Source organism: Vipera berus (assembly GCF_964194415.1).
Source record: "Vipera berus genome assembly, chromosome: 2".
NCBI classification, from domain to species: Eukaryota; Metazoa; Chordata; class Lepidosauria; order Squamata; family Viperidae; genus Vipera; species Vipera berus.
Genome location: NC_138203.1, coordinates 201,728,124 through 201,740,643, shown reverse-complemented (window position 1 = coordinate 201,740,643; position 12,520 = coordinate 201,728,124). Strand labels below are relative to the sequence as shown.

At 40.8% G+C, this 12,520-nt stretch overlaps 1 protein-coding gene across 3 annotated transcripts in view; it reads right to left on the bottom strand.

The window, feature by feature from the left end:
* The window catches only part of JADE2 (jade family PHD finger 2), a 182,615-nt gene that overhangs the window by 37,677 nt on the left and 132,418 nt on the right, over window positions 1-12,520 (bottom strand). For all 3 annotated transcript variants that reach the window (XM_081320987.1, XM_081320986.1, XM_081320985.1), the window contains exon 9: window positions 2,927-3,388. In XM_081320987.1, coding sequence (XP_081177113.1) covers window positions 2,927-3,388 — 462 coding nt within the window. The remainder of the gene's footprint in view (window positions 1-2,926; window positions 3,389-12,520) is intronic.

Here is a 12,520-nt window from a genome sequence, read left to right as displayed (position 1 = left end):
TTAGATAGAATCTTCAATGTGAGTGAATGTGGGGTTTTCTCCCTACTTATATGCGGTAGCCATCCCTGTCGATTTCTAATCAAGAAATTACCAAGGATAAAATCCCCACCAAAGCTTGCTTGCTTGCAGCATATTCGGTATGTGTAAATGATTCTGTTTTAATGGAAAGATTATTACTTTCAAATCTAAGTTAACCATAATAATCTGTGTCTGTGGGAAAGTTTGATTTAACAGGAGAAACAGCTGTTGCAGAAGTACTAATAAAATCACAAATTAGAAGAACGGTTGAGATCAATGCAATCTTAACACTTGCTTTCGTGTCTAAAAAAAAAGCTTTTCTTTAAAAAAAAGTTTCTTTTTTCCCTCCTCTGACTACATACAGCCATTTCCTGTGACCTTTCCTATTTATTTTGGATCCTGGAGGGAATGGGTTTTTGTAAAAATGAGACTTGCAAAGTGTCATGTACATTGCATGTGGACTCCATGTTCATACAAGTATTTGGTGCAGAGCGCTGCTTTCTATAAAAAGACAAGTTGTTCATTACATATAAATTAACTCATCGTGTTAAGGGATGGAATAAAAATAAATAATAAAAACATTTTTATTTGTGCTCTGACTTTTCATCTCACTGTACTTGGAGCACATCAACCACAGCTTTGCTGTTCAACTTGGCCCAATTACTGCAGCCATGCACACCTGAAATATTCACTACTAGGGCTTGTCCTGTATCTATTTATTCCCGCACATTATTATCTTCCTCTTGCTTCCTATCTCAGACCTTTTTTTAAAAAAAAGCTTGTTTGTACGTGTTTTCGGAGATCTTCTTCCCTTTTTGCTTTTTTTAGCTCCTGTGCTGATAATGTAATGCCAGTTCTGTCCCCTTCTCCTCAGTTTCGCACAGCTACATGACAAGTTACACCATTTATTTTTTTTATTTCAGATGTCCGTAGCTAATAAAAAAGCAATTTATAAGAATTCATAGTATTTATAGCATGGCACTTTGAAAAGCAAAATTTTAAGAAAACTCTTTGTAGGCATCAGCCCTACCAGCACTATATACAACAAGAGGGGGGGGGGAGAGAAAGAAGCATTTTTCCCATGTTAATTGGTTACTGTGTGTCTGCACTAATATCAACTATCCTTTCAAAAACACAGTGTTACCATATTTCCTGGTCCTATTTATAAACTCATCTCTACACTGAGAATTAATCACCAAATAAGAAAAGCAGCAGAGAATAGCTTTACAGTATTTAGAAGAGACTTCATTCCAAAAATAACCACATCAGTGGTTCTCAACCTTTTCTTCACCACAGACTCCCTTTTAATACCTTTTGTGGCCATGGGCCATGGCCACGGACCGCCAAGACTTAACTCAAGATTTAAATCATAACATTTCTTCAAGCCTTCACAGACCCCCTGTGACTACATTGCGGTCTCCCCCAGGGGTCTGCAAGCCACAGGCTGAGAATCACTATATTATATTATAATAAATTGTATCATATTGTGTTGTATTCTTATTGTATTGTATCATGTTTTATCACACTGTATCATATCTCAGTAGGGAGGTGCACAGTGCTTTGAATTTGAAGCTGAAAAGGTAGTTTGGGAGAGGTGTGGGCATGCATGCCAAAGCTATTAGTGTTGCATCTTTTCTTGGGCTTAGAATATGCTGTAATTGTGTGAACCAAAGAAAGGCTGGAGAAATCTAGGAACTCTGAAGCAGATTATCAGATTCAGGACTGCAGACATTGGTAAAATGTGTGGTCAGGAATTTGCATTAGGCTTTGTTTTCTGCTTCTGCCTTACACCAAGTCTAAGCTATGGTATTGTGGGGTTACTTTTGGTTATACTTCATCCTGTATTCAAATATTACAATTTTAAAAATTACGTTTTATTATTTTTCTAATGTTTTCCTTTGTTTTTAATCTCCGGTAAGATTGATTTTTCAAGGAGGTGGGGATTGGGGCAAGAAGGGCTGAATTCTTTTAGTTGCCATACTTACATATTACACACCCAAGAAGTGGCAGTATAGAAATTATTTCAATTTTTGCATTTTGATTTTTTAATCACCAAAAAGGCACAGAATATGGCATTTCTATCTCTTACACATAGCAGAGTTAGGGGATAGCTGACAAATGAAGTGTTCTATGGAAGACAAGTGTTGGAAAAAGGAACAACCAAGTTGCTACCTAAAGCAGGAAGTAGATCCAAGGATATGAAGAATGAAAGACTGGAGGTACCAAACCATCTTATGGCAGAGGTGGTACGGTACCTCCAGTCCTTCATCCTATGGCTGCAGTCTTGCTATAGTTATATCTTATCATACAATGCAATACAATACAAGAACCAGAGGATGTAATGGACATAAATTTTGTCTTCTAATCAAACCAGTGAACATGCATTATTAGGCTGCACTAATAATTAACCTTTTTATCACACTTGAAAATAAAAGCAAAAATGTACATTTAACCACAGGAAAAAAATATGAAATAGGGATAATTTTGTTTTCCATGCTTCTGAACCATTTATGGTTGCTTTGCACAGAATAATTAAGGTCACTTTCCTCCAAGTTAGAGAGAAAAGCCAATGTTCTTATCATTTCCTCACTAGATGGTAATGACAAATTCAGCATTAATGTAGCAAACAAAAATACAAAGCCCATGGATTATTATTATAATTATAATAATAACAAAATGGAATAATTTACAACCAAAAGGTAATATATGTCTATCCACTGCAGGTTTAAGTAACTTTAAGAGAAAGCTGATTAAACTAATCTCCCCCAAGTCTGGTAATCTACAGACGAATTGGGACCTTTGCATTGGAATTTGGGGAGCTGTAATCTTTTGTACCTTTGGATGGTGCCAGAATGTGGAAAGCAGGATTATACAAACAAGAGTTATCAATCCCAATAATTCTACTCACCCTTTCAAGATCCTGTCTAAGGTGTGTGAAGAGCTTCAAGCGACGGTACAATACATCCTGCTCTTGCTGAGCCAAATTATCCACTTCGTCTGTCTTGGGCATCAGCAGTGGCTTGTTATAATTGGCTTTTCTCTTCATCTTCCAGTACTGATAGACAAAATCAACTAGCCACTCAGTCAAATCAAGGTTCTCAGCCACTTCAGAAGGTTTCACAAGATCATAGAAGTCCTCTTCCAACTGCTGGAGCTTCTGTTTTCTCAGTGTTACCTTTTCCATGTCTAGTTTGCCTTGATCTGCATCCATCCGTGCCTCATCTGGTGGCTTGGTGGCACCACTGCTGTGCTCAAGACAGAATGACTTGAACTTTACCTCATCATTTTCCGCTAATAGTGTCCGCATGTCCAAATTGTGCTCAAAGGCACATGTTACATGGAAGGCTGTGATGCAGGAAGGCATGGAACACTAGAATGGGAAAGGAAAGAGAACAAACGCTTGAATAGCTGCTTGGAACACTGTACAACAAATATTGTCAACTAGTAATGTTTTTGCAAGAAGATCTCAATATGAACCCGAGAGAGGATTACCAACAGAAACAGGAGGAGGAGGGGGAAGAGGAATGGAAAGTACTGTATTCTCATTACCTTTCACACTGGCATTTTCTTGAGGTGATGAAGAAATACCCCACACGCATTTGCACAAACCTTTTAAGCACTGAGAAATATCCTGTTTATATGCTGCATTGCTGCTCTCATTATGTTTACATCACAGAACTATTTCTCTTGGGATCTATTTGATTTGCTGAGACGTAATTCAATTATTCAATATAGACAAACTTCTATCCTGTTAAACTGATCCACTGTATGTATTTCATTATGATCAGATAAAGTGTTCTGATTCTTTGATAGTCTTTTGTGATAACATACAAGCCATGATAGTATGAAATATAATGTAAGATTCATTCAGGAAAAGGAGGATAACCATGCCCTCAGGGTTAAGATGGAACAAATATCCCAATACACTGCTCCAGCTTTTAAAATGTGTACTGTGCTGCTAAGGAGATGCATATTTATTCCCCACTAAGAAGCCAATTTTCCCAAGTATCTATAATTAATTTTCTACGGTCTATCACAGAGGTCCCCAACCTTTTGGGTACGAGGGAGCAGTTCCGTGGAGAAAGGTTTTTCCGCAGACTGGAGAGTGAGTGGTTTTGTGTGCTGCCTGCATCCCATGGATGGGGCTTTGCTGGCATGCCACGGCCCGGTACTGGTCCACAGACCAGGGGTTGATCTGTGTATTTTTTTCACAAAGAAAAAAATACACACAAGAAAATACATTCTTCCAAAGAAACAAGTTTAGCAAATAACGATAAAGCAATTTTACTTCCCTCACCTAGCTGTCTGTAAAGCAGATTTTCAGAGGCTACAGATTAGTTTGATTAATTTCATTTATAGAACTTCAGCTAATCCCATATACAGGACAAGATGTCAGTCAGGGCACAATACATATTTAGGCTAGGTGAAACAGGGTCACTTTATTGGGGTCATAACATAGCAAAAGCAAGGGACTCCACCTGGATGCCTCCCATTAAAGAATCAAGGTGGAAACTTGGATTGGCTTCTTGTGCAGTCTTTCCATGCAACCTATAGATACTGGTTCGTTTTGTGCAACTATACGGAAGGGACTGATACATCAAAGGCTCAACTGAAGTAACACACAGGCTGAATATAAATTAATTTATTTATCTGTATGGAGCAACATGATTTACCCTTATTCAAAAGATTCAAAAAGGGAAATGAAATAAACAAATCTCAGAAAAAATGTACTACTTATAACAGCTATGTGGCAGAATGTTTGTGGGGGAAAGACCTGAGAAAAAAGAAGAGTTGAAAACATCAAAAGAAAAAACTTTAAATGTGTCACATAGATAAAGACACAATTTCAGCACTGAAAGTAAACTTTTGTTATGAGAAATGATGCAAGTTGGTGTCTGAGCAAAGTCATAGGGCACAAGAACATTAGTACATGATTGATTAATCTCTTCATGCTGACTGTTGTATTGAGGCAATCTGGACAGAGCGTCAGCTAAAAAGTTTCTCCTTCCCGGTATGTACTTTAGGGTGAAGTTAAACCGGTTAAAATACTGCGCCCACCGTACTTGTTTCGGGGAAAGCTTGCAAGGAGATTTTAGTGCCTCTACGTTTTCGTGACCAGTCCTTACTTCAAAAGGCACCTTGCTCCCTTCTAGGTAGTGGCCAGTTTAACAGAGCCCAACATATTGCGAAGGCTTCCTTCTCCCACACTGCCCACCTTCTTTCATAGTTGGTGAACTTTTTTGAGGTGTAGGCACAGGGCTGCAGGACCCCCTCATGGTTCTTTTGCAATAATACAGCTCTGATGGCTATGTCACTGGCATCGGCTTGAATAACAAAGGGCTTCACTGGGCAGGGGTACTTTAGGACCGGCTCGACCGCAAATAGTCTTTTCAGATTCTCAAAAGCAGTTTGACAGTTCATAGTCCATGTTAGCGGCTGGCCTGGTCGCGGGTTTCCCCCATCCTTGCCAGTCTTTAACAAATCTGTGAGAGGTAAAGCAATTTCGGTAAATGAAGGGATGAATTGACAGTAAAAGTTAGCAAACTCCAGAGTTTGCGAGTTTTGGGGGGTTGCCATTCGATTACGGCTTTCACTTTTCCAGGATCCATTTCAATACCCTCACTGGAAATTCTGTAGCCTAAATAATCCAGTTGGGTCTGATGGAATTTACACTTCGACAATTTAACATGTAGTTTGACATTTAACAGTTTCTTTAACACCTCTCACACTAGTTTCACATAGTCAGCCATATTCTTGCTGTATATCAGGATGTAATCAAAAGATACCAAAACTGCCGTGTACAAATGATTGTGTAGCACCTGGCTGATCAGCTGTATGAAGACAGCTGGAGCCCCCTGTAGTCCAAATGGCATAACTTTGAACTGGTAGCTGCCCATAGGACAGTTAAAAGCGATCTTCCATTCATCTCCTTTTCTTATTCGTACTCGGTAGTATTCTTCTCTTAGGTCTAATTTAGTGAAGACGCATCCCTTTGCTAGATGGGTTAGTAGGTCCTTCAGGAGGGGGAGAGGGTACTTGTTTTCTATGCTCACAGCATTTAACCCCTTATAATCCACGCAGAGACGAAGCGACCTGTCTTTTTTCTCCTTAAATAACACCGGACCCCCCACCTGGGACTTAGCCGATAAAATGAAGCCTCTCACTAGGTTTTTGTTCACATATTGCTATAGTTCATCCATTTTGAGGGGGGGGGGTCATACCATACATTCTCAGCCTTGGGAGTTTGGCCCCTACTAATAGCTCAATGGCGCAGTCATCTGGCCGATGGGGTGGCAAGATGTCGCATTCTTTCTCACTAAACACCACTGCTAAGTCCGGTACTCGCTGGGAATGAGTGGTTCGCCCAGCCAGGGAAGGACAACTATCTTTGCTGATTCAGTAAATGGCTTAGGCCCTCCAGTAATGTCAGCAGATTCAAGAGGAGGCTTGGACCTTATGGGCAATCTCACAGTCCTCATCTCCTTTTCCCACCAGATAAAAGGTTTCCACTTGTCTAACCAGGCTAGACCTAAAATCACAGCCTCAGTCATCTTTGGGGCCACCACGAAACGTATGAACTCCCAATGTTCACCTATTTCTAAGTGTATAGGTTCCGTCAGATGGGTGACTAAAATCCCTCCCATTAAAGAGCCATCTGTCTGTTTGAACTTCATGGGCCTGGAGAGCAATCTTGCTTGTCTACCCATCTTAAGGGCAATTGGCAAACTGATAATGCACCAGGAACAGAGTCCACTAGCACTTTCACATCCATTTGTACCTGTCTTAGGGACTATGAGCTTAGTAGCGAGAGAAAATGGTGGAACAGGGCGACTCACCATCGGGTCGTTCTCCCCTTCGTCGTCGCTGTCATAAGAGGGCAGAGTGGTGGTAGGTCTGGCTTGGGCTCTCCTGTGTGGGTGACATGACCTGGGTAATGGGGTCTTACATGATCCTGCTTGATTTCTCTTTTGCCGGCTGTTCAGCTGGTTTCTTCTTCACCGGTGGCCCCGATCTACCTCCCTGTTGGGGATAAGGGATTGGACAATTTGCCACTTGGTTGTCCACACCTATGGATTGGTCCTTGAACCTGGTCCTCAATCTAAGAAGGAAGAGATGGAGATTTCTCAGCTGAACAGATTGTTTAGCCACTTGGATGTTTCCCCTTCCAGATTAGCCGTGACAACGTCAACCATAGCAGCTGGATCTGGGTAGAAATTGGCATTGTGATTCATGTGGGAATGTACTTGATTGAGGAAGAAAATCAGCTTCTCTGGATCACTATCAAAAGTCGCTTTACGGGGTGGTGCCATCATGGGCTACTGCCCCCCCCGTTGCTGCACTCCTGATGGCTGTTGGCCTCCCTGCAGTGGCTGCTGCACTCTCAATGGCTGTTGACCTCCCAACGGTGGCTGTGGCATTACCAATTGCTGCAGGCCCCCCAGCAGTTGATGTGCATTCAGAGGTTGCTACCACCCCCATTACTGCTGCACTCCCAAGGGTTGCTGACCTCTCAGCAACGGCATCTGTAATTGCTGCAGGCCCATCGGCTGCTGTGCGTTCACGGGCTGTGGCCCTCCATGGTAGCTGCCTGCATTCCTAATGATTGTTGACCTCCCGGCAGCGGCATCCCCAATTGCTGCAGGCCCACCAGTGGCTGTGGCGCCTCAACCTGTTACTGCCCGTCCAACAGGTCGCGCAGCTGTTGAATCAAATTTCGTTGGATGTCCACATTTGGATCTTCTCTCTGCACAGGCCTCGGGCGGCGCTGACAGTGATGTTCAGGGCTGTGTGACCAATAGTAACGATGGTCAGGGCTCTCACGATACTGATGACGATCCAGGCTTCGACTGTACCGGTGGTGGCTCGGGCTTCAGTAGCGAGAGCATCTCTCTGGGCTGTCATCATAGTCCTTCCGTCTGGAACTATCATGGTGGCAGCGCCTGTCAGGAGATCGCAATGATCAATGCCGACCAGGGCTTCTCTGGTAGCTGGGGCTCTTGTGTTTTTGGCAAGGTTGCCTCAAGATGCTTGGAGTCTCCACTGGGCAGGGTCCACTCCAATGACCAGATCAGCTCTTGCGTCTTTGGTCTTGCCCCCAGCTGTAAGGCTTCTAAAGTTTCTTTCTCCAACGGTGCGATGGCTTGTGCTCCCTCCTCTGAGATAGCAGCCACGGCCAGGGTGCTGGTTACAGGTGCTTCTTCCTTCTCCATTCTAAGATCTTTCCTGAGTCTTTGACAGCCTATCCCTTGATTTAGGGAAGGTGACTGGAGCTCAGAACCCCAAGGTGATCAAGGTAGAAAATAATTTTGGGTTAATGTCAAGGTTTCGATAGATGAAACCCATCAAAAGAACTTCAAGGCAAGAATTCTTCCTCAAAGAACATTTTATTCAGGAAACAAAGTATTGGCACTACATAGTTGAACCCAAAACTAGATTCCCTTCCCCTAGATACAAAGTAACAGAATGCAAGTCCCAGCTCCACAAAGCAGTCATAAATCACATTCTCCAATTAGCCAGTAGCACAGACTCTCTTTCCAGCTCCTCAGCCCACCAAAACATTATCAATTTGTGTCCTTGAGTTTTCCCACGGAGCTGCATTGTTATTATGGCTAGCTGAGCTCAAGCATTCACCCCATCCCCCCTTCAACTTCTAATTTCTAAACAGAAGAAAAAGTAAGTAAAAAGCAAAGTAAAAATGGCTGCATTTCCATCAATTGTCAGAGCAGAAACATCCAATGTTACAGCATTGACACCTTTTTATTGGGATTTTGATGAACAAAAGAACAATTCAACAGTGTGTACTTCTTAAGTACTAATATACTTGGCAGCTGGGAAGATTGTTCTGTCATACAGCTAGTCCTCAACATATGATTGCAATGCATCTAGCAGTAAAGCTGGTCGGTCACATGACAATTTTATTATCTTTTTTGTGGTGATCATTAAGTGAGTCATTAAGTGAAGCAATGGTTTGCTATGGGTAGGGCTTTGTCAAAACATAAGTTTTGGCAAAATTGTCGTAAAACACAGCCACGTAACTTGTGGGACACTACAGATGTCCATAAATGTTGCCAAACACCCCAAATTACGTTGATCACAGAGAGGGTCCAACTGTTGGAATTTGAAATCTGGGTCATAAGGCCTCTTCGGTTTTAACTTTGAACAGTCACTAACCGACTAGCTGTAAGTCAAGAATTACCTATAGTTATTTGCCACTATTCTTTTTAATCTTTAAACCTCAGTATCTTGATTTTTGATTGGCAGACAGGGTATATATAATTTTATGAAAAAAGTGTATGAATTTTTTTTCTTTCAGGAACTTGTAATATATCTGGAAGCACTTTTACTCATTTCTTCTATCCAATATGAGAGATACGCACCACATACATACATGTCTTTAATTATTATTAATTTAAAAATGGAAAAAGTGACGCATTTCTTCTGGGCCACTAACTTTAAAACTAAATGTATTAATGGTTATTGCACTGAGAAAAGAGAATTTAAAAAGCATATGTATTATTGAATCTTAAAGTGTTTTTATGAAAGTCTTCTCCTAGATCCTCCTTCCCCAGATGAGAAAACCTAAAGCACCAGTTCCTCTGAACATAACAGGTGTATACTGTAATACTATTGCCTCTTCCAAGCCTCACATTCTCCATCAACTGTTTTTCAATGGATCAGAGTGTCATATAATTATTCAACCCGTAACCCATATGAAATCAGTCTACTCTAGCTGTTAATGCCAGTTAAATTGCAGTAAGCATGTTTTTGAAGGGTTTATTACTGTAGGCAGCACCCTGAATGGCTTACATAACCAGGATCTTATAATTACCAAAATGCTAGCTCTGGCTTTGAGTGATTACATTAACACCCAGGATACTGAAAAGTTAAGTATGAGAGCTGATATTTCAGGGAAAAGGAAGAGCAATTCTATGGATAGTTTAATATATCCATTCTTGTGGTTTCATTTTTGCTTCAATGAACCTCCAAGGCATTTTTCTGCTCTGCTGAACTCCAAAAATCACCCTAGGAGAATATAAGTCTGGTATGAAGGATTTTATTTCCCATCTTTTTCTTCATAACTTTTTGCTATAGAAAGTAGACCATTGCCTTTGCTTTATGTACTTGGAATCTGCCAGGATTAAACAGGCCTTGAACAACTGTCCTAATTAAATATTTCAAATTGCTTTTTAGAGCCAAAGTATGAGGAATCCACAGCATGGGAAGCTCAGGTAAAGATTAAAAACAGTGATTTTTCTAAAAAAAGATTCATAAAGCAAAGTTGGTTGGTTATAATGTGGTTGGTTGTGGGCATACCTAATGTGACTCAGAGAATCAAAAATATGTTGAAAAGATGCAGTACCATTATTTTTCTAATTCTTATTGCATTTTGAGGTTGCAGGCAGTTGCCAACTATAAACAGCTCCAAATTTTTTGGCCAGTAGCCAAAAGCCGTAATTTTATTGCACACGTAGCCAGATAGCCACCAATGGAGGCAATTGTGTTAACATCCAGGGGTATTTTAAAATGTGCGATTGGAAAGATACTTTGTGCTGCTATGTGCACAAGTAAAAGGCACAGTGATGAGATGAAAGCTGAGCAAGAAACGTTTTGTCTCTACTACTTTTCAACTTACTGCAATAAATGAATCAGTCCCATCCCCCTCCTTGCCTTTGCTACTTGCGTCACAAACAGTATTAATATCATTCTTAAATTGTTTATGGCTTTTGCTGGAACAACAGCCTACACAATGCCCTTTTACACAGGAAAGATGATCCATGCTACTTAGAGATAAAATAAATAGAATGCCACCCATCCAGGGTTTCATTTGACAGATGGCAAGTGGTGCTTATCAGGGATTCTGCCCAAAATGCACACAGGAAATAATTAGTAAGCCAAGCTAATGGGTCAACAACAAAGAATACCTGTTCAACCTTTGCTATCAAAGAATGCTAAGAGAGAGTGAAGACATTATTGATGCAATATTTTTGACCTAGACTAGTAGAATGAAACTGTACAGCGGGGAAAGGGAGAATATACTGAAAGATAAAATGAACTAAGTTACATGATAATATGTGCACACACAGTAACGAGAATAAGATAAACCACAGGGTTGGATCAGCCTGTGTTAAAATATTCTTATTTGAATGCTATAGTCAAAGAGGTCAGCAATGACTGGCTGATAATCTATATATGTTTGTTCATACATGCAATTCAGGATAACAAGTCCTCTAGTACTGAAGCTGTTTTGGCTAATTTTATGCTTACAGTACTTTGTTTTCTTAGTTTCAACAGTTTCATGTAATATGTTTAATCAATATTTAAATTGCAGCCAATGCATAGCCCTCAGTTTCAATGTTTTCTATGGGTATGCATGTGTGTGCATGCGTGTGCAAAAAGATTCCACTGAAAGATTCCATAACCAACCTAGCTGCAACTCTACGAATTGCTTACAAGTAATTCCAAATAGACTGTTGTACAATCACCCAATGTACAAATAACAGAAACAGAACTTCTTAACTGTTTGCGTTGGATGGCTAGAAACTGCTGGGAAAAGGCAGTCCCCCTAAGATACTCAGGCCCTAAGCCACAAAGGTCTTTGTAGGCAATGACCAGCATATTGAACTGCACTTAGAAATCTATAGATAACCTATACCAGGGGTAGGCAACCTTGGCTCTTTTATGACTCGTGGACTTCAATTCCCAGAATTCCTGCGCCAGCATGGCTGGCTCAGGAATTCTGGGTATTGATGTCCACGAGTCATAAAAGAGCCAAGGTTGCCTACCCCTGACCTATAGAATTCCCACAGCAGCAGTGTAACATCGAGACCCTCCACTGAGCATGCATGCTACTTTCTGAAGTACTTGGGAGTTTCCAGTTGGCCTCATATACAATGTGTTACAGTAATTTAGGAATGATAAGGACATCAGTGACCTCTTTCACTACGTTCTGTTCCTAATTCTGTTCCACATAAGGCCACGACTGGTTCATCAGGAGTATAGCTGTGCAACACACCTCCTGGTGATGGTTTCCACTTGCTTTTTGAGCATGAGCCATGAGCCAAGGAGGACATCCTGCTCATTCTGTGGAAACACAACTCTATCAAGAGTCAGCTATGGCAAAATCAGAGAATCAGACAGCTTCCAAATCAATAGCACTCCATCTCATTTGGGTTGAATCAAAGCTTTGTTGTCCCTGTCTTCAAAAAGGAAATTTCAGGGAACTGCAAACCTGGTAAAGATTAATGCTGATTTATGTACAGCTAAAGATCTGAAGAGCACATAGTATCTTGGAAAAGAAAGAAAGTGCCTTTCATCTCTTTTCCCTACAATCTTTCTTAAGGTTTCATAAAATAAAGAAAAATAAAGTCTCCTCTTCTTTCTCTGCTGGTAATGAATATATCTACACACTTTTCCCCAACAGGATTTATTATTGAACAATGCAGCATCTTCCAGTTTCAACATCATTTTATACACAGGGAGAGGGAAGTAAGGGAGGAGTAGG